This window comes from Cololabis saira, chromosome 1 (genome assembly GCF_033807715.1).
Source record: "Cololabis saira isolate AMF1-May2022 chromosome 1, fColSai1.1, whole genome shotgun sequence".
NCBI lineage: Eukaryota > Metazoa > Chordata > Actinopteri > Beloniformes > Belonidae > Cololabis > Cololabis saira.
In genome coordinates, this window is record NC_084587.1 from 30,296,539 (window position 1) to 30,324,528 (window position 27,990).

The window sequence follows — 27,990 nt, forward strand, 5'->3', positions numbered from 1 at the left end:
CACATTTAGTTAACTTTGTTAAAGGAGAGAAAATTTGTTTTCAAGAAGGAAAGAAAGCCAAAGTAAAGAGAGTAAGAGAGATCAATATTTAAGGAAAGGAAAGACAGATGCACAAAAACGCAACAAAAATAAATAAAGCCCCCGAGTTGTCTTGCTGCTTATTGTGGACTAAAAATGAGAAGCAATGTTTTTTTGTTGTTTTTTTTTAATGTTTCCAAAACTCATTCCAACATCGTCAGGTGTGTTGGGTGGATGGACCAGGGCATTGGAAATGTCCTCACAATGTAAGAAGTGTGTGGCAAGAATTCAGTGAGACAGGGACTGGCTAAAATGCTGCACGCAACGTTACCAAGGCAACCCATGTTGGATTCCACAGGTAAGAGTTTCAGCCACAAGGTATGAACTGGGTTTAGGACAGAAAATAAAAGTGACTTTGTTTCAGTTTGGCTTTGATCATACAACTACAAAATACATTTCCCCTCCATTGATCCTAAATTATAAATCTTACAGAGAAACAGCCTATTTTGATGAGTGGTATTTTTTTTTCATACAATACGAAGTCATCAGTTTAAATCAATTTAAAGAGAGTTAGAAATTAAGTTAAAAAATAATGAACAAGAGATGTCATCCGACAATTGTATTAATTTAGTCCAAATGTTTACCTTGTTGAGAACTGTTAATAGTCAAAAGTTGATATAACCACATGGGCAACTGACTATTCCATCTGAAACAGTACTATGCAAAACATAAATATAAAAAAGGAGGCTATGTTCCTTTTTTTGTTGTTTGTTGACCTCTCTGGAGAAGAAAAGAGCACTTCAGTGTTCTTGCAGCATTGATTCAGGAAAGTACAGTAAGATCGAACATGTGTTTCTTTCAAGACCACATCTTTTCCAGGGATATCTGTGCTTTTTTTATTTTTCATTTTTCTAACATGAAAACTCCCGCACACGTTCTTCTCACCAGACTAGTGTTTTATTGGGCCAACGTTTCGGTCATCGACCTTTCTCAAGGCATCAAAAATTGGCGGCAGCTTTCCTCCTCCAACGCACCTTTCTGCATATCTGGTGTGCAAAAAGTTTTCTACTTTGGATTTTTCTAATAAGACAATTTAACAAGTTACTTGGATGAGGAAGAAGAGGGTACAGGTGCTGGCCTCCATGCAGACCTGACCTATCGCCACTGGAGAATGTGTGGAGGATTGAGAAAAAAATGATTCTGTACTGTTGAACACCTGAAGACCTTTTTACAAAAGCAATTGGACAAAAAAAGACAGAAACTCCTCATTGCTTTGTATCCGCAATGCCTGAATGCCATATCAGCTGGGCCCAAATATGATGACTGTATTTTCTATGTATAGCTTAACCCTCTTAAACCCTCAATTTATGACATGTTTTTTTTCCTCTTTTTTTTTACCAGAACAAATTTTCCATACCACTCCATCACATGTATGAATGTATGACAACTGAAGTTACCAAATACGGTAATCAGATGGGAGCCGGTGAAAAGATAACAGGCTGTCCAACTGATTTTTCTCAGTGTAATTGAGACACTAGGTGAGACAGTGAGAGGTGATGTAATGTACTCATAATGAGACAAAACATTGGAAGAGAAAGTTCATGCTAATTTAGTTGGTTCGGTCCAGAATCCGATTTGCTGATCAAAAGAGTGAGAGTGGAAACAAATGACCCATATTTCTGTTTGGGTTACAATTCCTCCATGCTGCTCTTAACCTTCAAACCGTTACAAACCAACCGGATGGAGTCACATGGGAATTAAATATGGGCTGTTTAGAGGAAGGGATGGGGGAGACAAGTAGGGGAGGAGAGAGATCACGGGGAGAAAAACTTTCTTCTGATTCTGTTTTATGATGTAAGTAGTAAAGACGTGCAGGCTACCGTGTGTGTGTGTGTGTGTGTGTGTGTGTGTGTGTGTGTGTGTGTGTGTGAGACTGAAAGCGCGCATGGAGGAGAGAGAGAGAGTGAGAGGGAGAGAGGTTTCCTCCTTGTAGTTCCACCTCTCTGTCTGACTACAGCAGTCGCTTTTTGCCACCTCAGCTGTGGTGAAAGTCCACCAGGTAAGAGAAGCGACCACACACTCTGACATGATGTGACAGCGGCTTTTACCGCATCTGGCGACATGACTGCATAGCAGTTCTCCAAAGATAGAGGAAATGCAAGAAAGCCTGATGGTTAGCAGTAAAATTAGTTTGAAAACATAGAAAGAAAGAAATGACGGAGTAGAGAAAGGCGCAGCCGGCAGCGCTTTTGCGTGCTTGCAGAGAAGCACAAGTTACAGTTTCTGTTTTCCAAGTCGCCAACTCAGCAAGGTTTTTTTTTTTCTTTTCTTTTCTTTTTTTCTAAAGTTACCCCTATAGTGCCGAGAGCGCTGCAGCGCGCCTCGGCTCCATGCCCGGCTCTGAGTACGTTTTGAGTTGTGAAGATTTGTGTGTTTTATCCGGTCTGCAGCTGCATGCCAAATTGATGCTCGGGCATTGTAGACGTGGCTTCCTAAATGAATCCATTATGGCTGCTGGATGCGTGCTGTGGATGCGGCAGTAGCCTGTCAGCGCTCTGTTCGGATCATTATGTCCCTGCCTGTCAGGATTGCAGTCCGAGTCGTTGCTCACATCTCTCGGGATGGGGGGTCTAAAGCTGGAATAAAGTGTCAAAAGTGCAAGTATATTAGACCACATATTTTCTTTTTCTTTTTTTTTATTTCATTCCCTTTACCTTTACCCACTACCAGTGTTGTGCTAGTTACTGAAAAATAGTAACTAGTTACCGTTACTAGTTACCTCATTAAAAAGTAACTCAGTTAGTTACTGTTACTTAGACCAAAAAGTAATGTGTTACTATGAAAAGTAACTTTTTAGTTACTTTAAATAAAAACATTTTAAATTCAATGCCCCTCTAGCCTTCATTTCAGCATGGTACTGTATGGATTTGCATTGTGCCTTGTGTTCTGCATTCTGATTGGCTAAACAGTCTCCCTGCTTCTTCACTTCCTGTGTCAATAACGTTGGTCGCTTAGCAACAAGCTGAGAACGGCCAATGAGCTTCAGCGAGCAGCTCAAGAACGGGACTCTTTGATGAATCGTTCATTACAGTCTCAAATATAACCAATTGTGGCATGTCGGTTTATAAGAATCTTTTTGTCCAGAAGAAAAAAGAGTGACAACAACGACCCATAACTATTTTCTTCTCTCGAAAAAACACCTATGCACCGCGGGCTTTAGGAGAAAAAGACGCTAGCAAGTCGGGATGCAGCGGCTCAGAAGAGCAGGGGAATACGTACGAGGCGGTGCTGATCTCCGCAATTTGAAGCCTTCTATAATAATTGTAAAAAGAATTTCACTCATCACGGGTTCTTTTTGGAACGTAACCGCTGCGAAATACCAGGAATTACTGTAATGACAATATCTCCTTTTTTTGCGAAACTCGCCTTTTCTTGGCTCGCCATGACCGGGGTCATGTTTTTGAAAGCACACACACTCCCGCTACGTTTCCTCCAGTCTCTGCGTGTGGGGAAAAAAAGCTTCACTGTAGCTGGCCAGAAATAACGGAGTAATGCACCGTTTGGTAACGGTAATTGCGTTACTCAATTTAAAAAGTAATGCGTTAGAGAGTATTAGTTACCGCAAAACTAACAGCGTTACTGTTACGCATTACTAAATAATGCGTTACAGTAACGCTGTCACTGCCCATTACCTACCTAAGCTTTTGTGCCTCACATTAATAAAAACCACAGCCAACACTTGTATGTAACAGAGTTGCACTGTAAATGGCCTGAAACACAGGTCCCCATGTGGACATGTGCATTAGTCAGTGGTAGTGCTCATGTATGTGGGAAATAGGTGTCTTATCTGGGTCCCGCTTGGGCCAACCACATAAATGAACTTGCCGTTTGTCTGCTTGCAGACACATCCTATATTGGACCCATTTTTCAGCCAATTTACATCTCGCACTGGCTCAGCATAAAAATGAATGCTGAAAAGTTAGGTTGACTTGAATAAAACAGCCCGATAGCAATATTAAAATCTAGATACAGTATATAATTTGAAGATGCAAGGAATCAACAAATTATTATCATATATACGAATATTCTGCTGAACATTATTGTAGACTGTGGACTTTCATAAAAAATTGTCACTTGAGTTTGGGCACCAGACATTCAGTAAATCTTATTGTCTTGCTTAGCATTCTGGAGGAACCACCATACACTGAGCAGCAGAAAACACTGCTGAGGCCTTGGGTAACTTTGGTAGAAACTTTAGCTCCTTACACACAGCACTTCAAGGCCAGACAGTTTCCAACTCGTTGTGTGTTGTTCATGACTTAAGGCAAGACATTTTTGATGCACCTCTGTTGAGCCTCAGGAGGTGAAACAGAGCGGATATGAGCTCTGTGTGTGAGTACCAGCTGGCATTAGAGATGCTGCTTTCAGTCAGGTGATACCACAACGCCAGCAAGCAGTCTATGTGACACACTGATGTAGTGCTGTGCTGCCTCTGTTTAGTGTGGTGAAATTCCAAAAGGAAAATTGTGGCATGACTGCTGGGCTGTTAATTTATGTTAGTGGTTATTATGGATTGTGTTTTATCTGAGGGTGAGTGAATACAGTAACAAGAGACATTATGGATTTATTGTTGGCTATGGACCGCAAAGGTGAAAAAAGAGACCATCTTTAGATCGTTGAACAATGCAGTGTTGAATGAAAGCTCACACTGGGGAGGCAATATTGTGCTTTAATGGGATAATTGTGAATGCACAGCCCGAGAGTGGAGGTGGAGTAAAGAGGGGATTACAAGTGGTCCACATGCTGTGATCTAAACCTAGCCCAAAGAGTAAGGACATTTGTTTTTGGTAGATTATTTCTTTGTAGTAACAATGCTTCTTGGCAATAACTCATATACCGTTGGAAAGGCCATTTATCTCCCTTTTAAGTGGTGCCACATTTGTAAGGAACATGTATTAGTGGGATGAGCAGCCCAGCTGATTATGTGGGAACTGGGCTGACAAAAATGTTCCAAGTCTTCTCTGCCAATGGCAAATAACTTTGTTTGGTGTTTGGTGGATTGGATGATTGAGGTTTGAGAAACAACATATTGGCAAGTTTACAATTGATCTTTTTAGCAAATGTATTTACACAGGCAGGATTCATCACCTTGGTAATACGCTGTTTTGCCAAATTTTTATGGCTGTCCGTCAGTAGATGATGCATTTCAGCCAAAAATAAAAAAATAAACCCGCAGACAGCTTTATGAAATCAGGGATAACCGAAGTGATTACACATGGAGACTATAAACCCCTGGTTCGGTACAGTCCGGTATGGTATTTTATGTGTTTCCATTATAAAATTGTCCCATTAAACCAAACCATACTGAACCATTTTTAGCCCCCCGTTGTTTGTAGGTCCATAGAAAAATGTCAAAGTATGGTAAGGGCAGAGCTGCTGGCATCACACAATACAATTTGTTAATTGGCGGACTGAAAATGTCACCACCCACAACAAAAACCAACAGGAAACCAGCACAAGCGTTTGTAAACACTCTTTGCCGCCCACAATCTTCTCTCAAACAACGTGGCATGGATCGTACATACGAGGTACCAAAAGGCAAACATAAGAAGAACAAACTGCTGGATGAGCTCCATTGTTTCTGTTGGTAGGTTCTCTATGGTAGCTTCGCTAGGCATTTGGTCAACACCCCACATGGGCCGTGGCGGTCCAGCTTGCAGTGGAAACGCTCACTGGAACCATTCTAAACCGTACTGAATTATACCAGAGCGTACGAAACCACTCAGCGGAAACGGGACTGAAATGTCTGGACAAAAACATCATGGCTCATCTTTAAAGACACCATCTAACGTCTACTATATGTTAGATATTTCCTGTTTTCAGCACACCAGCTGATGAGTCCCACCCTGCCTGGAAAAGACACAAACACAGTACTTTAATAGCTATAATAGATGTCAAGAAAATTTACAATTCATTTCCACCAGCACAATTGCAGTAACTTCTGCAACACTACCTCACTAAATTTTTAAAATGAGACCAAACTGTCATACTGTTTCCTGCTGCAAGCTGTGTGGTTAAAGCTGATGATTTATTGCATCTTATATCTTTCTAAATCCGTTTATTAGTGAATCATACTGTAGGTTGTCTAGGTCTTTTTTTTTCTTGTCAAGCTAATAGACATGAATGTTTTATGTTTCCCATCTGTGTCTATCTTGTGTGATATTCAGTTTATTCCAATTATAAACTACCCAACTTGGGAAAACTGTGGCATCTACAAAGCAAATATACAATACCCTGTGAGATTCCTTGAAATGTCCATAAAATACATGAGTGTGTGTTCATATTGCTCTGGAAAAAAAAGAATAAAAATAATGACCTTGATTTTTCACACCAGATCAAGCACTTTCTATCGTGTCCTGAAGGTTTTCTTTCATTACAAAACTCCAGTTTTGATGTGAATAGATTTTGAGTGATGTTTTTGAGAGTAACTTCCTTTTTAGAGCCACTGCAATGTAGTTTAAACATGCTGGTTAAAAATTTGGTAAGATAAAAAAAGAGAGCCCTCTACATTGAATGTGTTAACTCTTAACTAATTTTGCAAACATATAGTGCAAGTGAGCCTTCTGACATCTGGCTGACGGCATTAGTGCTACAGACCCAGATAATAACCGTCATGGTTATATTTTACTGTCAGCAGTTGGATAAAAATGTGGAGGCAGAGTTCCAGTCATTTCATGTTCTCGCTGTCGTGTTCCATCCATCATCTGAGCTCCTGTTAGCATCCATCTATCATCATAAAGACCTTTGAGAATTTCTGTTATTTATCTCATGTGTCTTATCCTTATTTATTTTAGTTTTATTTTACTTCGTCCCTTTCCCCTCAGCCCTGTTTTTTTTCCCCTCCTTGATATTACATTTCATTCTCAAAGATGAGGAATGTCAGTGGGTAATAAGGAGACTAGATGGAGAAAGAAAAGTTGGAAGGAGATAAAGAGACTGTAAACTGAAAAAATATGCACAGAAAGGGAAAGTAAGACTGTAACCTGGACTATGTAAACTTTATTTTTAGTATGGAATGAAAAATGTCTTTCTTAGCTTCTTTTTTTTTTTTGTTGTTGGAAAGACCACCGCATATTTAATAAAATCATAAGTCCAAGCAGAAATAATGAATTTAACAAAGCTGAAAAGCCATACAGTGAGTTTCTCGTATGACATATTGTACTCCCACATGATGAAATAAAAAGGAATCTGCCTTCAGTTTATTCAATTTCATTTAATGTGGCTGTTGATAATTGTAAAAAGTAATAGATACATGCATTAATACACACTATTAAAAATGAATTAATGATTTTGTTGTAATACTTTTTTTTTTAGGAAATTGGAGGCAGCATAAAAAAATGGATTGATAACACGTGTCCTTGGCATTATATAACTTTGCAGTCTAGCCCTTAAGTGTTTCAAAGGTTACTGCCATCTGTGAGTGCACATGATGGAACGATGTGGAACCTTGTGGAACAGCGGACAAGCAAACACAAGCAAAGTCATTGTTAATGTTTTTAGAGAATTAATTTCAGAGGGTGCGCTGGGTTCACGTAATGCTGCAGGGAGGAGATATACATAGGAGATAATTCCTTCAGAAATTACTTACATTAAAAATAATTACACATTGTGCATTATTGTGGGTTGTTTAGACAATCAGCTCGGTTTGCAGAAACAGATGCTAACGTTGCATTTCCTAAAAGTTGAGTTTATTTGGTAAGTGGTAGATAGCAGCTGGGATAAGCTGCAGTTTCCTGCATTAAAAGATAAAAGCGGAAACAGAGATCAGAAAGATAATTGAACCTATTTGCTCTCATATTTATGATGATATTTGCATTTTGAGGGTTTGTTAGACATACACATTCTCACTATTAATAAAAACTTAGTTCTCACTGAGCCAATGGTGGGAACTGTAAGGTTTAGCACGATAATCTATTCTTTTGTACTGAAAAGTTAGTTGTTACTTTGACTTTTATGTTTGTTTCATGTTTACTTTATTTCTTTAGTTAATATACTTCAATTTCTGCATTTAAATAACAATACGATTTTATCACTTTGTAATGTTGCTCCTCCGTCACGCAACACTTAAAAGGCTTCTGTCACTGACAATACCAAGCAATTAAACATTATATTTGTTATTTTGTCCCATTCTTCAAGCATGCCTTAAGGTTCTCAGCACAATGGGGTCATCATGGTCACATTTTTTGTTTCTCCATGCATTCTCTACTAGAGAGAGGTCAGGACTGCAGACGGGCCAGTCTGGTACCTCGGCCTGCTTCCTCCACTGCCTTGTCTTTGTAATGTCTGCAGGGTGGTTTTGCATTGTCTTGTGGAAAAATGCATGAAGATCCCTGGAAAAGATGTGGTTTTAAAGGGAACACATTTTGCTCTAAAATTTCAGCCTGCACACATGTTTCTGCTATACTTTTGCAAAGAACACTTTTACAACTCCAGACCATCACAGATGGTGTCTTTCTTACCTGTTACTCGTATCAGCCAGGTTGATCTTTTTGTTTTGGAGCACACGGTACCCTTTTTTTTTTCTTTTTTTTTTTTTTTAAAAGAAGGTCGGAAATACTGATGCAAGAATGATCCTTTCCAGTGTTTGGTGGTCCATCCCAGATGCCTCAGAGCCCAGACACGTTCACGCTGCCTCTAGATGAGGTGGACGTATTGTTTTAGCACAGTAAAGTTTTAAGAAGCATTTATGAATGTGTCTCCTCCTTATTGCAATGCTTGATGAAGGCGTCCCCAAATAACCTGCCCATGTAGCCATATCAGCTACAAACATGGCTCCTGATGCAATGCCAATTGCAGGTATGCACCCTTTTCTTTTACACACTCAGCATTGCAGAAGAAGATATCAAACCCCAAATCAAATCCCATCTTCCTCTTTCAATCTTTCTTTGAGGAACACACTTTTTAAACATTTAATTAATGGAGACTATCTATTCATCTTTGGAGGAGTCAGCCTCCAAACAGTCAGCCTTGTACAGACTGCGATTGTACCCAATCATCATTACAGTCACCTGTTTACATCACTTGTTTGAATTGGCAGAGTTGTGTTCCATTTTCACCTCATTAGTAGCACTAAATTGTATCTATATAATGTTTTTGAATGTGTTATATCCCTGAAATGATGAAACAGATGGGTATGAAATGATGTTGATAAGAAAAAAACCTTGACATACTGTATATTTAGTTCATACTGTCAGATGTTATTTTTTTGCAATGACTAGTTGTGTAAAGAAAGCAAGAAAAGGCTGTAAAAATATTTAAATGTGAAAGTCTGAGGTAAAATTTAAAGATTTGTTGTGATGTTATAATTCAGCGACCGTGAATGATAGAACTGGGTTCCATCAGGATGTCATGACAATGTGAGGAGCTCTGATTCATCCATTATAACCCTGACTATATAATCCCTGGCGAATACAGCTTGACTTTCAAGGCAAGGGCTCGGCTTGTAAATCTGTTTTAATCATTGTAGAAAAAACAACAACAACCAAACAAACAAAAAAACATAGCTGAAGTGAGTCTGGAAATCTAAGCTGACATAAAAAACACACGTTTACAGAATCCAGCAGCCATAAGGGTTTGTTATGAAAGGCTTCTGATGATAAAAGTGAGTAAACTCACCGCTGAATAGAGCATCCATCACACTGATCCATGCTAGTTCATCTAAAGGTTTAAAATAATTGCTTATGAAGATGACTTCATATTGCCCATGTTTGAAGATGAAATGAAGTGTTCTGAATAAAAGCAAGAAAAACAGAGAATGTGCCCACAGTAATTGAAGTCTTTATGAAAACTTACCAGAGTATCAAAGTGCCGTTTATTTTTTACTATCCATTCAAATGCAGCAGTTTCTGTGTGCACCTACTGTATGAACAAATTAACTCCTGAATGCTTTTATTTACATATTTTCAGTGCAAGCCTAGTCTCACACAAAAATGTGTAATACATCCATTTGTCCATGTGTTCATATTGTAACAGTGTTACCATTGAGAGGAAGTAAAGCTTCATTTTGCCTGTTGTCAAATAAAGAGCAGCGTTCTTGTGATGTCACACTAATTATGAAAACAGTTGTGTAAAGTTTTTAGATTCCATCAGATTCATAAACATCTACAGTACATTTGTACAAATAATGTCATACAAGTCAATGTTTTTCTACATATTGTTTTTCAAAACAGTTTTTTTCTTTCTTCCATCAGGTTGTAGCAGCCATGTTGCCGGTGTATTTGAAGCTGCTGTTGTTCCTCCCGTTGGTTTGCTGTGTCCCCTCCCCCTCCAGACCTCCCTCCAGGCTCTGCAGACGCTGCTGCGACCACTTCGAGGCTCCAGCTCCTTATCAAATGCCTGAAGTCAGAACCGTCATCAACATGACCATCCTCAAAGGTACCACAACACTCCGGCAAATTTTTGTTTGCAACTTACAAGATATGATTACCAGTTTAGGTAACCAAGTACCAATTCAGGTATAAGCAGTACTCGAGTTGTAAAAAAAAAATCAGGGGGGATGGTGGATTTTATCATATGGGGACAGATAATTTGTGCTGATTACAAATAATATAATATATTACAAATAATAGCACTGACCAAAACACCTGCAGAAATACTGCAGGAATGACATAGCAGCAGTTAAATGCAGCCTTCTGTAAGCTTTAAATATCCACATCAAATACATCAAATACATCAAAACACAACAATAAAAAACAGTTTTCTGAACTTATCAATATGACTCTGTCCTTCACAGGATAGGTAAAATGGATCACTGCAAAAACCCAAAATCTTAACAAGAATATTTGTCTTATTTCTAGTTAAAATGTCTCATTTTAGTAAAAGAAATCTCATTACACTTAAAACAAGACTCATCACTGGAAAAAACAACAATTTTCACCTGTTTCAAGTAGATTTTCACTTAAAATAAGTAGAAAAATCGCATGTAGAACAAGATTTTATTGCTTGTAATGAGAAGATAAATTGTGTCCCATTGGCAGATTTTTCTACTTATTTCAAGTGAAAATTTACTTGAAAAAGGTGAAAATTGTCAAATAAGTTATTTTTCTGGTGTTATTTTTCTGGTGATGACTCTAAATGTTGAAATAGCAGTAAAACCACATTCATTGATGAAATGACATAAGGGATGGAAAGGAGGGATGGGAGTTTTACTGGGGGCATGATTTTGACCGTTTTTATTTCAGGAGGGATGCCATCCCCCCTCATCCCCCCTCAACTCAAGTACTGGGTATAAGCCACTTTTCAGCCCTTCTTTTTCCTGAAGGAGTTAACCTGGGAGCTCATCTTTTATATTTTCTACACAGGGATATTACATTTAGCAAAGAATACACTCTGTGCAAGGAGTTTACACGGCCAGTTACACTTCTCTTAACACTGCCTCTGCTTATGCAGGTGGCTGCGTGCCTGACAAAAGTGGAAGGCTTACTTAATCAAAAGTATAATCATGCTGGAACGGTGCTGCTCAATGAAACTATGCATTGGTAATTAGGGGGAAATTAGCCAAAAGAGAAAGATGCTCCAGCTGAACGTGAAATGGCATGTTCCAGTGATAGAAATAACCTGCAACCCAATTTAAAAATCAGCGTCTCTTCAACGAAATTTTGCAAAAGATGACTCAGGCTGGTTTCACACTGTGACACAGTATCTTGCGAGTGGGATGATTTTTATTTCAGCTCCAGCATTAAGAAATTAACTTTATCTGTGTATCAGACTTTAGCCACACAGCAGTTGCATACAATACAGTTTTGTCTATTTATTAGCCTGGCTAGCCATTGTAATGTTTTCCTGTTTGTTACAAAGAATTACTCAGGATTTGACCTTGCCTCTGGATTTCCAGAGCGGAGGACCAACCGGTGCAGTAGAAACTGCTTTTGCATGTCATTGGATATGTCTACAACCAATGACCTAGCATGTGATGGCAGTCATCCCTGTGGTTTTTGAGTAGTGGTTTTTGGGGATCAGAGGTAATGGCCTTGACATTGCACATTCGGAGGAGACATCCATCAGATTGACGGATTCATGGCAGGGGTCAGATTAGCATGTTAGCATATTCATAGATTCCTATGGACTGAATAAGGATGAGATACAGCGTTATACCCAAGCATGAAAAAAAAGCCAAAGGGTACAATAAAACACATCGTAAATTTCTTTGACATTTTCCTAACTCAAATGCACTATGATTTAAGGAAACATAATCAGATTCAACTATAAAAAAATGGACCCAGTCCAACTTCATTCCTTAGTTGGTTCTCCTAGAAACCCTGAGGACTCATGCAGACATCTGCTTTTTACAGCTGGCTGATGCAGTTGAGTATGTTCACAGTGAACTCTGTCACAGCCAAAACTGACAGGTCAGTGGAGGTCATGTTACCGGTCACGCAGAGGACAACAGGGATGATGTGTGCGTCTGAGTGCTTGTGTCTCTGTGTTTGTGTTGCAATGTTTGTCCAAGTGGATATAGGGGATATATGGCATAGGCCTGAGGAAAAGAGATAGAGAAATGGGACAGAAGAGACGGGGATTAAAAAGACAGGAATTTCCTAATGCAAGATTCACACACTCACAGCCGAAGAGGGATTTGTGAGGACATGCGTATCCAATATTTGATGCTTAGCAGCCAACTCTGCTAGAATAGTTCAAACAATGTGTCATCACAATCGTTTCCAATGTTGGTCCTTTGATATATGAACATGCCAAGTCTGTTCTGACCCACAGTCAACCTTCAAACCAGTCCAGCAACTTAACCGTGAAAAAGAAAAATCGTTTCCATTGCTCATCTCACATGCACACATGCTTACTTTCTGGAGTTCAGACTCTTTTGTACAACTATAGGCCGTTATCCAGTTCTATTTATTGCAGTTACATTTCCTGAGGAAGACTGTGAGGGACAGTGGACTTGATTTGAACAAAATAAAGGTACAAACTCAGTTTTGGTCAAATCTTTTTGCACTCTTACCCTGTTTAAAAGCAATCTCTACTGGATAAACACACCCTTTTGCTTCAGCAAACCTGGCGTTGAGTGTAGAAACAGAGTCCAAAGGATGAGGCAGTGGATAGGAAGTTCCAAGGCAGTGATCTCCAAAGGAGAACCAGAGTTCTGGGGTTGAATTTGGAGCAGGAGGAAAGTGCTCACGATTGGAGCAGGGGAGAAAAAATAGGCTTTACTGTGGGTAAAGCAGAGTAGCGAGAAAGGACGGCTAGAATGTAGTTAATGACAGAGTAAACTTGATGAACTGACAGCAGAGAACGGCAGAGCAGATGAAGAGATGTGGATTGCTGACTGCAGTTGTTGGGGCACTGCTTCGACTCCAGAATATCATTCACAGCTCCTGTTATTAGACAGAGAAACAGTCATTTACCTAATGAAAATTGAAGTTGATGAGACATATTCAACTCCATTTCATGTCTGGATACTATGGATGTTTTAGCAACATTCAATGTCCAAAGTAAGATGTGAAATATTCTTAGGAGTTCGCTAGGGCTGCGACAAACGATTATAGTTGACTAATCACAGATTATTTTTTGCGATTAGTCGACTAATTGGATCATACGTAAATTGGATATTAAAAAATACAGCTTATTACACCAGCGTCCAGCTGTTCTTATATAACCAGGGCTCTCAAGTTTTTTTTTCAAGAAGTAAAATCATAAAAATCGCAAGTTGTTAAAAATAAGGGCAGTAGAGTACAGCAGGTAAGTATTTAATTTAGGAGTACGCTTGAGTAAAAGCAATGTTTTAAGGCCTGATTTAAAGGATCTACAGTTGGAGGAGACCTCAGGTCTACAGGAAGTTTGTTCCACCGGTGAGGAGCAGAATAACTGAACGCTGCCTCACCTTGATGGTTCTGGTTCTTGGGACACACAACAAACCAGATCCAGATGAACCTCAGGGGTCTGGGAGCTTCATAGGAACTAACAGATCCAGCATGTATTTTGGTCCAAGACCATTCAGTGCTTTGTAGACCAGCAGTAAGATTTTAAACTCTATCCTTTGACTCACTGGAAGCCAGTGTAGCGATTTCATGACCGGTGTAATGTGGTCCAGTTTCCTGGTGTTTGTAAGGACTCTGGCGGCAGCGTTCTGGATCAGCTGCAGCTGCCTGATAGATTTCTTGTTAAGGCCTGTAAAGATGCCATTGTAATAATCCAACCTACTGAAAATGAATGCATGAATAGGTTTTTCCATGTCTTGTTGAGACAGAAACCTCTTAATTCTAGCAATGTTTTTCAGGTGGTAGTAGGCAGATTAGTGATAAACTTTAGATGGCTGTTGAAGTTCAGGTCTGAGTCAATAATTACACCAAGATGTCTGGCTTGATTTGTAGCTGTCAATGACATGGAGCCAAGGTGAGCGCTGATCTTCCCCCTTTTTAGGGCCAAAAATGATCACCTCTGTCTTTTCTGCATTTAGCTGGAGAAAATTCTGGCACATCCACTCATTGATTTGAACTCATTGAATAGAGTTACTCAATGAGAGTAGTGGACTGACTGTAGTCATGTGGTGACACTGAAATATAGAGTGTGTCATCGGCATAAGTAATGTAGGGAAATGTTATGATGTTCCATAATCTGAGCTGAGCTGATTGTAGGTTAAATACCCCATGTAATGTCACATTGACAGTGATTGACAGGTATTCACACCACTTTTGACAAACTTCATTTAATCTCTTCAAAATATCTTACAATGACATAAGAGCAAACATTGTCCATACAAAAGTGTGAGAGCAGACGTTTGCCTGACTATTGGTTGACATGGTTCCAATTTTAGAGTGGTGCACAAGTGGAAAAAGTGCCTTCTGTTGCAGACACGTTGGTGCACAACAGGGTGTGAATAGCTCAGCTAGTGGGGCTTGCTATTTGTACCCTGGTGCAAAAAAATCTCACTCCAAGCACACTTCAAAACTTGGGAGCCCTGTATAACCATCATTAGCTTTAATGTTAGTTAGTTAGCTCTCTGTTTATGATAATGTTAGCAGCTAACTAGCCAGTTAGCTTCCTGAGACGACGACCCCTCTTCATGGTTGTCACAATCGGCCACAACGTGCTTCCTTTTCTGGTGCTCGTGCATTGCAGTGGTGCTGCTGTGAAAGGCAACTTCTGCTTTGGAGACAATGCATTGCACACTTTTCTCTGTTGTTTTCTTAAAATGCTTCCACACTTTTGAGCTCTGTGTATCTAGGACCGAAAGGCAGACGTGGCAGTGGAAGGTGCCGCAGCAGTTTTGAGAGAAAAATAAAGTAAAAAAAATAAAATAAAACGACACGTCGACTATTAAATTAGTCGTCAATGATTTTAATAGTAGACATAATTGTGGCAGCCATATAGTTCACTAATCATCTCCAAAGTAAAAGCAGAGACATACAGATTTATAGTGTTGATGGATCAGTTCCAAGTGCACCTTTGCACTTGATGACTTAAGTGCATAGGTGCACTTGGGTCAGCAAGTAATTATGTTTGTGGAAAATGCTGTAATTCTCCTAAGGATGTCATATTATGACAGGGGTCATACCTGGAGGGATGTTTGTGGATCTTTTGAGAGGACGAGCAGTTCTTTACCTCTTCAGGAGTAGGTCATTGAGGGCAAGCTAGAAATGTTTAGTTCATGACTTCATCAAGACCTGCACAGACATCCCAATGAAAAATCAATTATACAATGTTCAAACTACTATTTACACGCAGTATTTCTCAAAGCGTTGGACAAATCTATGCATTGAACATGTTGATAGGTTTTGAAAAAGCCACAGTTTGGGATTAAGTGAAATGTTAGAATGCTCTTCTCGTGGAAAAGCTTTTCTTTTCTGTCATTTTTTTCTGTTCATAGCAGGGCGACAACATCCAAAATGGTTTGCATAACCAAACCTATACATTCAACCTATTAATAGGTGCAACATTTGGTGGATTGCTGTTATCGGTTTTGCAGTTAAAAAAAACATTGCTCAAGGGTGTTTTTAACCATTCTGCAGCCATCTTGATTGTGCTGAAACATGGCTTTTGAAAGCGCTTATATTATTATATACAAAACTCTATTAATCCCCTTAGGTGAATTTGGACTCTGGTTTTAACCCATCACACTAGGAGCATTGGGCTGCCATTTTCCCAATGCCTGGGGACCCCTTGGGGGTTAAGGGCCTTGTTCAGGAGCCCATAGTGGTTCACCTTTGTTACCAATCTGGAGACTTGAACCTGTGTCCCCTAGGCCCAAGCCCATCCCTGTAACCACTGTGAATGGAAGGTGTCCCAGCCCTACTTTAAAAAAGAAATTTTGCAAGGTGAATGGGTATGGCCGGCCTAAATGGTCCTGTGCTGGCTTTGTTCACAGGCCCTTTTCTCATATTTAAAAAAAAATGTATGTGGTGTATTCTTATTGATTTGTGTGCTAGCAACATTGGCAACACGCAGAATGTTCCCTTAGCCAGAAACATTTCTGTCAATGTTGGCAGGAAAGATGGATATTTCTTGCCTTCTTGCTCGTACGATGAATCCAAAAGCAGTGCAGAGAAGCAATATAAGAGAAGCAGAATCCATCAAGGAAACGGGTTGACTTTTGTTGTGAATTGTGATGACATAAATAAACTGTGTTGAACTGAAGCAGACCAGATTTGGCCAAGTGAGACTTTTTTTGAAGACATTTTTTGAACTTTTGAAAGTGAACATACAGGTTAGAAGTTTGACACAATTAGGGATGTATTTACAGAAAGGAGACGAATAAAAGGAAGAACTAGATGAATCTCTGCAGAACATGCTTCTGTGACGCAAGAGAGCAGTGCAAGTGCTCCAGCTGATGAATTTGTTTTGGTCAAAAAGCCAAGTGTGGAAGGATGTACTGACCATTAATGGTAACACACGTTATCTGTATAACCAAAGAGGAGAAACCCTAAACAACTCCATTTCCATATGAACAATTTTAATATATGTATGCTAGCTGACTCACTGCCATACAGTCTTACCAGGCTTGCTATTGCATTTGCTTTGGTGTATATTTGTGGTAAATGGTGTCTATCCTTCCCATAATATCTTCCAAAAACACAATAAAAATCTACATTAGAAGTGCTGTGTTTATGCACCACTCACCTGCATGTTTTTATGTCCCTCTAGGTGATAAAGGTGACAGAGGAGACAGGGGCACTCCAGGAAAATCAGGTCTGGAGGGTTCTCCTGGCCACCGAGGACCCATGGGCCCTAAAGGCAGCAAAGGCCAGGCAGGTGCACCGGGAGACCCCTGCAAGATCCCCCACTCATCCTTCTCTGTGGGGCGTCGTAAATCACTGCATAGCCTGGATTACTACCAGCCGCTGGTGTTCGACACAGTGTTTGTCAATATCCACGAGCACTTTAACATGTTCAAAGGCAAATTCTACTGCTATGTGCCAGGGATCTACTTCTTCAACGTTAACATCCATACCTGGAACTTTAAGGAGACCTACCTCCACTTGATGCACAATGACAAGGAGCAGGTGATCCTGTACGCTCAGCCTAGCGAGAGGTCCATCATGCAGAGTCAGAGTGTCATGCTGCATTTGGCTCTGAATGATGAGGTCTGGGTCCGACTCTATAAAAGGGAGAGGGAAAATGCCATTTACAGTGACGACGTGGATGTTTACATAACCTTCAATGGATACCTGGTGGGACCTGGCACCCAGTGAAAATATGAGGGGAATAATGTCTGGGTCAGATTTATCATTCTATTTTCAGTTTTTAAGCCCCAGATACTGCTTTGTGAAAGACAGGTGAACTAAATATACAAATATGGTGCTTATTGAATTGTCCTTTCAGCCTAAGGGGGAAATGCTTTGTTTTTTTAAACAAGGGTCATCAAAACCTTTTAAATCAAATAATAATAATAATAATTATAATAATTATTACAATAATAATTATAATAATAATAAAAAGCAAAAAGGATAGTAGCACAGCAAAGAAATTAGGAGAAAATGTTGTAATGCTTCCTTTGCACTAGAAATACATTTTTGTACAAAGTAAACTTGTTTTTTTTTCTGTGCTGCTGTTTATTCTTGGATTAGTCATTTCTTGGACTAAGACACAGGTTGTTCTTTATCAGGAATGATAAATCAGTGCAATCCCATTTATACACCACTTGTGTTGGTAGAGTGCCTGTCAGATTATTTACTGTCTAGACAGACGTCTGTCATAGCGTAGATATATAATCAGATTGAACCTTCCCAAGGAAGGCTTTCATTTGTCCGTCCACCCAAATTACCAATATAACAGTAACGACTTACTCTTTCTGATGCATAGTCATGCAGAATGAAAACTTTATATTCTGAGCTGCAGGGATCTACAACATGACGCTGCTCATTGATGCAATGTGCAACCTTAGGAAAATTGAAAATATCCTTTGCTATCACATGATATCCTCATGGCCACAAATATATGTACTGTAGATTTTTATGTGAGTCCATAGTCCAGATGAAATAATATTCATTTTGCAGACGTGTGTGTCACTTTGTCTCATCCTTGAGGAAAACCAGATGGATCTGAGCATCTTTGAATCAGTTTGATGCGAGGAAAAGTTATAAACCTGTTTAGACCTGGTGTTAATATCCATCCTGCAGGACCCTACAACTGGGCAGGTTTAAATTCACCCAGGGCACATTTTAGGACGCCTACCGAATACCGACCACATTTGCTGGTGGTTTTGGCCACATGTGGCCACATTCATTAAGTCAAAACACAATAGCCCCGCTTCCGCTGAGCAGTTCGGTCCAAGCCAGTATGGTTCAGAAGGGTTAGAATGGGTTTAGCCAATTCAGGTGAACGTTTCCACTGCTGTCAGGGGGCATGCAGGGTTAGGCCAAATGTCTAGCAAGCCATCGTACTAGTGCAACAACAACAAACGTGACGCTACAAACAACAACAATGGAGGTCATCCAGCAGGTCACTTTTGTTCTGCCTTTATATGTGCAGTACATGCTGCATTAAATTAGAGAAGGTTACGGGCAGTGAAGAGAAACTTAGCCCAAAAGAGAAGAAAACGACTTACTTATCGTGGGCTTTTGACGTCAGCGGTGACATTTTTCTGTCCGCCAATCAACTGATTTCATTGTGTGACGCCAGTAGCTCTGCCTTAACCGTACAGTACCATTTTCCTATGGACCTACAACTGAAGGGGTCCAGAAAGAGTGTGGTTTGGTTCCGTTTTATGGGAGCCTTTTATATTGGAAACACAAAATTGCGCCCCAGTCCGTACCGAACCCTCTCAGTGGAAACAGGGCTGATGTGAGCTGGGCGACCCTGAAGAACCACCTACATGTCTTCTTTGTGGGCGGACGACCAAGTCATCAGTGGCACAATAGTGACAAAAATAAGTAGCAGCCATTAAAACGGATAAGAGCACACCACTGGTGTTTTGTTGGTTAAAATCAGTGTGACGTAGTGCATTTATTCCTCCCACATGTAAAAACAAATTGGTTTATTGCATTGGTTTATTATTTGCTCGTAGGGCAGGAGAGTTTGATCCAAGGACAAGTTGTCATTCCAGATGTACCTGGACACATGTTAATGCCGGGTGTGAGCAGGCGCATTTAGAGTTGCCGACTCTGAGGAGGGTTTTCAATACCTGGTCTGAACAGGGCTCAAAGAGGAGGATCTTAATTCTAAAAATGGATTAAGTGAATTATAAAAACAAATACTCTTTAGAATTATTGTTTTTTGTGGAAAGTTTCCTTCATATTGGATCTCTTTCTTTGATGAAGACATATAGACTAACTTCAAAAGAGATTGTTTTCAGCTAGGCCTGCACATTATAGTTTTATCTTAGCATGTACCTATTTGTCTCTTGAAACTGTGAGCATGGCAGCCCATAATCTTTCCAGTGGCCATTCTCTCAAAGCCGGGTTTGATTTAGGGATGCTTTCACACCTGTGGCCCGTTTGTTTTGTTCCGATTCAGGGGATAAATCGATACAGTTGTTTCGTTTTTCGTTTGTGGCGTTTGTGTTCTCAAGGCAACTGTCTTTAGCGGTTCAAAGCTGTTAACAAATGCCATGCGTGAATCAACTGTTCTCTCATTGGTCAGAAATGAACGCGGAAGGAGTTTCCTCTTCCGTACCCCGGGAAAAACAAAGACAACATAACAGTTGTGAGTGAGCTGTGTTGGTTGCTGTGTCGATTATGTTCTCACTGCAAACGAACCGCTCCAGGTCTGGAATGGAAGCGAGCCGAGACACCTCTCCGAGGTGATCTCGGCTCGCTTGTTTTGTCTTGCATCTGAGCGCGATTGCTGTGTTCACATGTACCAAACGAACTGATCTTTAGGGGGAAACGCTCCCTGTTTCGGAACAACTGCTCCAAACGGGACAGGCGTGAAAGCACCCTTAGACATCAAACCCTTACTTAAAAAAGCTGCTGTGATTGTGAGAGACCTCTAAGTCAGGTTAGTTTTCTCTCGATGTACTGTAGACACTTCAAATTACATTTTTAACATGCATTGTCTTGCTTGTTTTTCCAGTTTGGCAAAAAAAAGAAGATAATTACCGATCAATAAGAAGTCAGTTCGCTTACACATGCTGTGTGTTCACACTCAGAAAGAGACATAGGTTTATAGTAAAATATGCACAAATGTTTTCTGGTTTGTCTTATTTTTGTTGTTTGTAATTTTGGTGAACAGAAATCAATTAAAGGTGCTGTGTTATCAGATGCAATATGACATCAGGGTTCAGACATTTAAAAAAATGTGTGTTCATACAAATACTACAAACTGCAGAGCAGTTTATGTAAATAGTTGTATATCAGTTTTCTTTAAAAGCTTTTCAAATTTGTTACCACTTTTTCTGATGGGGCTTGATTATGTCACTGTGTGTTGTGACTTTTTTTTAAATGTTCGTCTTTCTCAGCCAAGTCACTTTGTGTTCACCACCACTGAACTACAAAAGGACTGTTGATTGTGGCTTATACCCTCTTGTATAATTTCTCAAGCAATCAGGAACATCAATTTTCTGTTGGTCTGAAAATAAAGCTTTTTTTGACAACAGAGAGCATGCATGTCGTGTTTGTATTTCAGTTTTCTGCAGAGGATTCTTCCTCACCCATCAAATTCTTTACAAATAACACCATCCAGCAACTCAGGGCTATGGGGGAAATGTTATTTCAGATTTGACCCTATAAATTGGCCAGTTTTCTAAAACAAACAAACAAAGAAATAAACATCCCCAGCTCCCAGTGACAGCAGATGAGGCTGCAGCCTGCCAGCTCCATCTGTCTGGCCATATCTCTCCCATTAGCTGTAATGCCATCCTCAGGGAGGTTATGCCAGAAGAAAAGCAGACGGCAGCACTGTAAATACTCTAAACTTTCAGAGAAGAATTCTTCTGGGAACCAAAGCAGAGCAGTTTTCCTGGTTCATCAGCCCACATTGGTATAGACTGTTCCAAGAGCCCAGACAAGCTGTGATTAAAAATACTACTTGGATAATTCTCTAACTTTGTTATCAAAATAAAAACTGACACGATTAAAAAAGTGAAAATCTGAATTTGACCCAAAGCAAAAGAACTATACATGTCAAAATAATTTGAACACAACAATAAAATAATATGCAAAGACAAAAAACCCATTAAGCTTGCAGTATGCAATGCTTTCATAATGTAAGAAAACAAATAGTAAAGTACAGTAAGTAAGTAAAGAACAATTAAGGTTAAATAACCTTAAATGCTTGTTCTCACACATAATGAAGTGTTTTAACATATATGCTCCGTTTTGTCCATATATTAAATCAAAACAATTCAGTGAATGAATAAGCAATTATACATTATATCTACAAACATCATCTGACTCTCACCTCAGTGTGTTTTGGTTAAGAGATAAACAGTAAAAAAAATAATAGAAAATTGTCAGTGCCAAGACTTTTCTGGACACTGACGCGAGTAATTGTGATCTTGGCTTCTTTGTTCCTTTCCACAGAGAGAAAAAAGATTTGTTTTCATAAATGTAAATTTCTCATATGAAATAGTAAATACACCTTACCAGTTCTAGTTTCTTTCATGTACATAATTGATCACGAGTCTGACAGTGACTTGCTGAACCTTTTGACCACTTTAACATGTACAATTCCTTCACATTTAGGATAACTGAGGGCACTCATTATTTCTAACAGACTGGTCTTTGCCTGGATAAAGTGTGCTGGAAAGCTTGCCTGTTGCTTTTGGGCAGATATAGAGATTTTTCCAGGCACCTCACCCATAGAAGATAAAATATCTACAATTTGCAACTTACAAGTAGATGCATGCACTTTGAGGCCAGCAACTGCAAGAGTTCAGTGTTAAACCCCGTGATGAAACTCATGGATTACAGGGGACATGTGCTTGCATCATAGACTCTGTTCTTGGCTTTGATCAAGCAGGGACCGACAGGCTGGATGTCACAATGCAGTGACAGCCCTGCTGCCTGAGAGGGGGTTTGACCATGACAGTATCCAGCTGTTAGTCCTTAAGGAGGCTTTCATCATTGGCATTTAATCGGGAACCCCTAATTGTAAATTACAATTCTTTTAATGATGACATTTTAAATATTATGTGCCATTTGTTTGAGTACATCACTTTTACTTACAGTTTTTGTTTCAAAGAGTATTGTATATTTATCCAAATATAAAAACCTGCCTTTTTGACTGCGAAAGGCCTTGAGCCGTAATAGATTTTCACTTCATGCATAATCTTTAGTACACTGCAGCAAAACAAACCCATTCAAAGTCAGAAGCTATTTGCATATATACAATACATTATTTATATTTTCATGCACACAAACTGTTATTCTACAAATGACCTTGAGACTGCCTCAGAGGTGAACAACACCAATAAACAGAGGGTCATACCTGACTTCCAATGTTTGGTTTTGTATGGTTTTATTCTCGCTCACGACTCCAGCGGCATTACACTTTCTACCATTTTGTTCAGAGCCATATATTAAATCAGATAACCTTTAATATCAGTTTTCAAAAGTAACCCGAATGTAAACCACACTTAAACCTAAGCTGCATGTGTTGGTTCTGACAGAGAAATGTGATATATTGAAGCAACATAAATTCACTTTTGCTGTTTTTATTTATTTTTTTAGCTCAGAGTTGTGGTGTTTAAAGCACTTTTATGACATTCTGTCACTCTCTCCTCTCCTCCTCTTCTCTTATCCTTGCTTTTTCCATCCTGCCTTCCTTGGATCAGTTGCCTTTGCCATGACATCCATTGCAGTTCTGTGAGCCAGCTTCATCTTACAATTACTACTGTCTTTTACTGTTAATGAGCATAATAGAGGTGTAAAATAACACAGAGTTGGTGCTGCTTTTTTATTATTATGATTTCTAATGTTTCTAATTTCCCTCTATGTTATTTTTTTTAATTATTCTTATACCGACAGTTTTTTATATGCTGAACTGACATAAACTGGAATGCAAAGTTCTGTCTTGATGAAAATTTCAATTAAAAAAACTGTCACAAAAAGGTTGCTGCTGCTGATAATAAGAATAAGAGAGACCACGTGAACTGGACATCACATCCTGAAAAATACTTAAATATTCATTCAAATGAAACTGAAATTGATATTATAACATAAAAAAATGTTCTTAACCAAACCAAGTATTCTCAAGCGCTTGAGTGAAAAGGAAACAGGAAAAAGGGACTTGAACAACACTTGTCGCAGAATGAGGTCACATGATTTGAAAGCCTTTCTCCAGCTCCCCTCCAGTGTCCCACTTGTTCCTTATTAAACACTCAGTTACTTGGGAGTGTTTCTTGCCTCCATCTATTGGTGAAGGGGAGGCATATGAAGTTCTGATCTTTTACAATGATTTAAAACTAACAGACAAAAAAAATTATGTGTGGGATCTTAAGGTTTAAAACTCAGTGTGTAGAGTTGATATCAATATTTAAATGAATTCGATGTAAGCAGTGCAAGGCCTTCAGCATTCCTGTGTGTGGGTCTGCAGTTATGTAACTGACCGAGCAGACATTAAATTACAGCATGAGGAGCGGGTGTGGTGATGGGAAGGTTATGATAAATGTTATTAGCCCATGAAGACAGGTTAAAGACAGTTTTATTTCAGTTGCAGAATTTGAAGGCTGAGTCTGAGGCTAACAGCTGTTTCAGGGCTGTCTGAACAGCGGCCTGCTCTCTCGTAGATTAGAAACAGGAAGCAGACCAAGTGCCGAGGCAGAGCTCTCCTAATTACAAGCACATGACCTCTGACCACACTCATCTGTTAGATGGAGACAGGACAGGGGGGGCATATGAGGAAACACAGATAAACTGGGAACGGAAGGAAAAGGTAGACGAAAATGAGAAGCTGGAATAGTTGAAAAAAGAGAAACAAACACGAAGCTGAATAAAAATGTATAATTGTCAGAAAAAAAACCCAACATAAACAAGATCCTCAAAGACACTTTAAATCACAAAATGAGAACGCATAACCCCTCCAAGATATAAGTATGCAGCTAGAGTCTACCACTGCAGCATGTATAGTGCAGGCAGGAAAACACACTCAAGAGAGCCAGCTAAGCTTTTGTACACTCCACAAAGTAAAGAGCATAATTTCTGAGCATTGGAGAGTTATAGCCTTTTAGATGGAGTACCAGTGAGCTACAACGTTTGTGTTTGTCACTTCAGACGTATCTGGGTCACTTTGAGTTTTATGCTGGAACCACACTGAATTTGTTTTTGTTCTTTACTGCTTCTTCTTGTCCCTAGACTGACAGTGATGGATAGTTTTCCCAGCGTATTGGGTGAAATATAAGGGTTGATCCAAAAGCAAAGTGTCGGATCAAGCTCAAGCAGAAAAGTTTGCACATGTGAGTACAGTTTAAAATAGAAACTAACAAACAACACAAATGGCAAGCTGCAAAATGGTTGGACATTTTAAAGGAGACTTGTAATTTTGGATTTGGTTATTTATAGTCTTTGGTGTTTGGTTGTTGTTTTTATTTTCACCACAATGCCCTAATTTAGCCAAAGTGCCTTCTGACTCTTCCACAAAACTAACGCAATGATTTTAAGTTGCAAGAAAAATGTGCAAATATATCATGTTGAAAATGATACACTGTCATTATTGATTGAAGAAGCTAACAAGAACATGTCATCACTATGGTATAATAGTTGTCCATTTCCAGTTTCACTTTTCCATAAAAAAGAAACACGTGGTGACTGAAGACTCTAACTTCAACTCATCAAACATTCTGATGATGTATAGTACTGTATGTAAAGCAGGCAGCCATAATTGTCCCCAACAACCAGTAACTTTTCCTTTATTGCTGAAAGGTTCTTGTAGAGAGGGGTAGAAACAATGTTCCATTATGAATAGAAATAAAAAAAATAGATGACGAGCAAAACACCATAATGGAAACAGATTTAAAGTCAACGATCATTAAAGTTAGTTGGCTTTTCTGCATTCAATGTAGCAGATGACCATTGCTTTTCCCTAAACCATGCAAATAACCTAAACATTTAAAATGACAACAGTGAACTCATTAGCAAGCCCAGTTTAATCAGAAAACATGTTTAAAGCACATCTGTATGCATTTCCAGGACATATCAATATCATAATCATGATCATAATCCATGGGTGGATATACTGAGAGATGGCAGTATACCTGTAGGCAGTACTGGAGTTGAGGGGGGATGAGGGGGGATGAGGGGGGATGGCATCCCCCCTGAAATAAAAACGGTCAAAATAATCCCCCCTGTAAAACTGCCATCCCCCCTTTCCATCCCTTATGTCATTTCATCAATGAATGTGGTATTACTGCTATTTCAACATTTAGAGTCATCACCAGAAAAATAACACCAGAAAAATAACACCAGAAAAATAACTTATTTGACAATTTTCAGCTGTTTCAGGTAAATTTTCACTTGAAATACAGTAAGTAGAAAAATCTGCCAGTGGAACAAGATTTATTTTCTCATTACAAGCAAAAGAATCTTGTTCCACTGGCAGATTTTTCTACTTATTTTAAGTGAAAATCTACTGAAAATTGTTTTTTTTTTCCATTTTTTTACTAAAATGAGACATTTTAACTAGAAATAAGACAAATATTCTTGTTAAGATTTTGAGTTTTTGCAGTGATCCATTTTACTTATCCTGTGAAGGAGAGAATCATATTGATAAGTTCAGAAAACAGTTTTTTATTGTTGTGTTTTGATGTACTTGATGTAAGCCCAGTGGGTATTAGAAGGCTGCATTTAACTGCTGCTATGTCATTCCTGCAGTATTTCTGCAGGTGTTTTGGTCAGTGCTATTATTTGTAATATATTATATTATTTGTAATCAGCACAAATTATCTGTCCCCATATGATAAAATCCACCATCCCCCCTGATTTTTTTTTTTACAACTCGAGTACTGCCTGTAGGTCAAATGTTTAACTACAGGGCGTGTTAAGTTCCCTCATGGGTGCTGAAGTCATGGGGGAACTTAACACTCCCTCAGCTGTGGGTGCTGAGCTTTCTTTTTTAACCTGAATAATGTTTTTTTTTTTTAAAACCTTAGCATGATTTTTACCTCTAACTCTAACCATTTGTGATTCAAACAATAGCAGAAAAGTGGAGGACACCAGAGACCACTGACAGACATGAGTCTCAAACTGGAAATCTAGTTTTATTTAGTAAAACAAACAGTGTTAATGGTTTATAGGTTCATGGACTTTGAGCATTAACCTCATGACGTAACAAGATCCAAGCTGCATCTATGGGAACTGAGTACAGAAAAAAAATAGTAAAATGTTGAAGTCTTTTTAGAGGAACTGAACGTTATGCACTACTGACTAGCATTGCTATTAAACTTTGTGTCATGAATATGGAACTGATGCCCCTCCACTGGACTGTGGATTTCTTGTATGAATCCAGTAATAGTGTAAAATTACGTGTACAAAATGTAATCATGAGCTGCCCAAAACCATCAGAAAGCATGTGTGCACAGCTGTTTCATGTTATATGTGGACTCTGTAGATGCCCGGGATCCGCTGGAGCCAAGAGGTGGCCTCCTCGCTGCAAGATCAGCCCCAATATACAGAATTTGAGATTTAAAATTACTTTTCCTGATTCATAGCCAACTAAGCCTTCTCGCGTGTTTATGAAAGCCTTCACCAAAAACATATAACATATTGATGCAATGTTGGGATAATCTTAAAAAGCTCACTGTAGCAAAACAAAATATCCTCCTCACCACCCAGTCTTGCTTATAGGCCCCCCAGAAAAGCTAGAAACAGCCCTGCGTGTGTGCCCGTCTCACAGTCACGATGCATAACAAGCATTGCAAACACTGGCGTGCACTGTTGTTCTCTGCAGTATTACGCACAACCACAGTGTTTGCGTGTTCACTGATCCAGGTCATGCATTTGTTTAAAGCCTTGGGATCCCTGCTATATTGGTTTTTATGTGGGAGTGCATTACCTCAGAGTCATATCGTGACAGAGGAAGGGTAAGACCATCACATGGTTAGTTGATACTAAAACCGTCCACATTCAGTGCCTTAAAAAGTAAAGTCATTCAAAGTGCACCACTTTGCTTCAAACACCTCATAAAGCCATGCTGGCTTTTACTTTGAAACTTCATGAGTATTGTTCAACTTACTGTATTAGATTTGTTTTCATAAAACAACATCACTACGCACTTTAAAGGATTACAGAATTTTGTAATTGTACATAGTGCTTAATGCATTTTAAATAGCTCCCCTTAATATACATTTAAAAAAGCCAAATTTTCCATTTTTTTTTCTCCAAACACCTTTAAATGTATTAAATGTAGCTAATTCTTATGTTATTCTTATGTTATGAGAGTTGAAACTAAGAAAAAGGCTAGTCTGACATTATTTAAACACGAAATTATGTGTATTTCTTTGCATTGTCTGAAACCCAGCTGCTCCAATTAAAGTGGATTTTATAAAGATACCAAAGTTACTGAAGTATTTCATAATACCGGTACACCCAT

At 39.1% G+C, this 27,990-nt stretch overlaps 2 protein-coding genes across 2 annotated transcripts in view; one reads left to right on the forward strand and one right to left on the reverse strand.

The window, feature by feature from the left end:
* LOC133442628 (parvalbumin-7-like) overlaps positions 1-27,990 on the reverse strand; it is a 470,342-nt gene that overhangs the window by 304,962 nt on the left and 137,390 nt on the right. The gene's annotated exons all lie outside the window — the stretch shown is intronic.
* On the forward strand, positions 1,970-19,810 carry c1qtnf6b (C1q and TNF related 6b). The gene is made up of 3 exons (XM_061720553.1): positions 1,970-2,077; positions 10,269-10,452; positions 17,170-19,810. The coding sequence occupies exons 2-3, from the start codon at positions 10,281-10,283 to the stop codon at positions 17,715-17,717; spliced, it is 720 nt and encodes a 239-aa protein (XP_061576537.1). The 5' UTR covers positions 1,970-2,077; positions 10,269-10,280; the 3' UTR covers positions 17,718-19,810.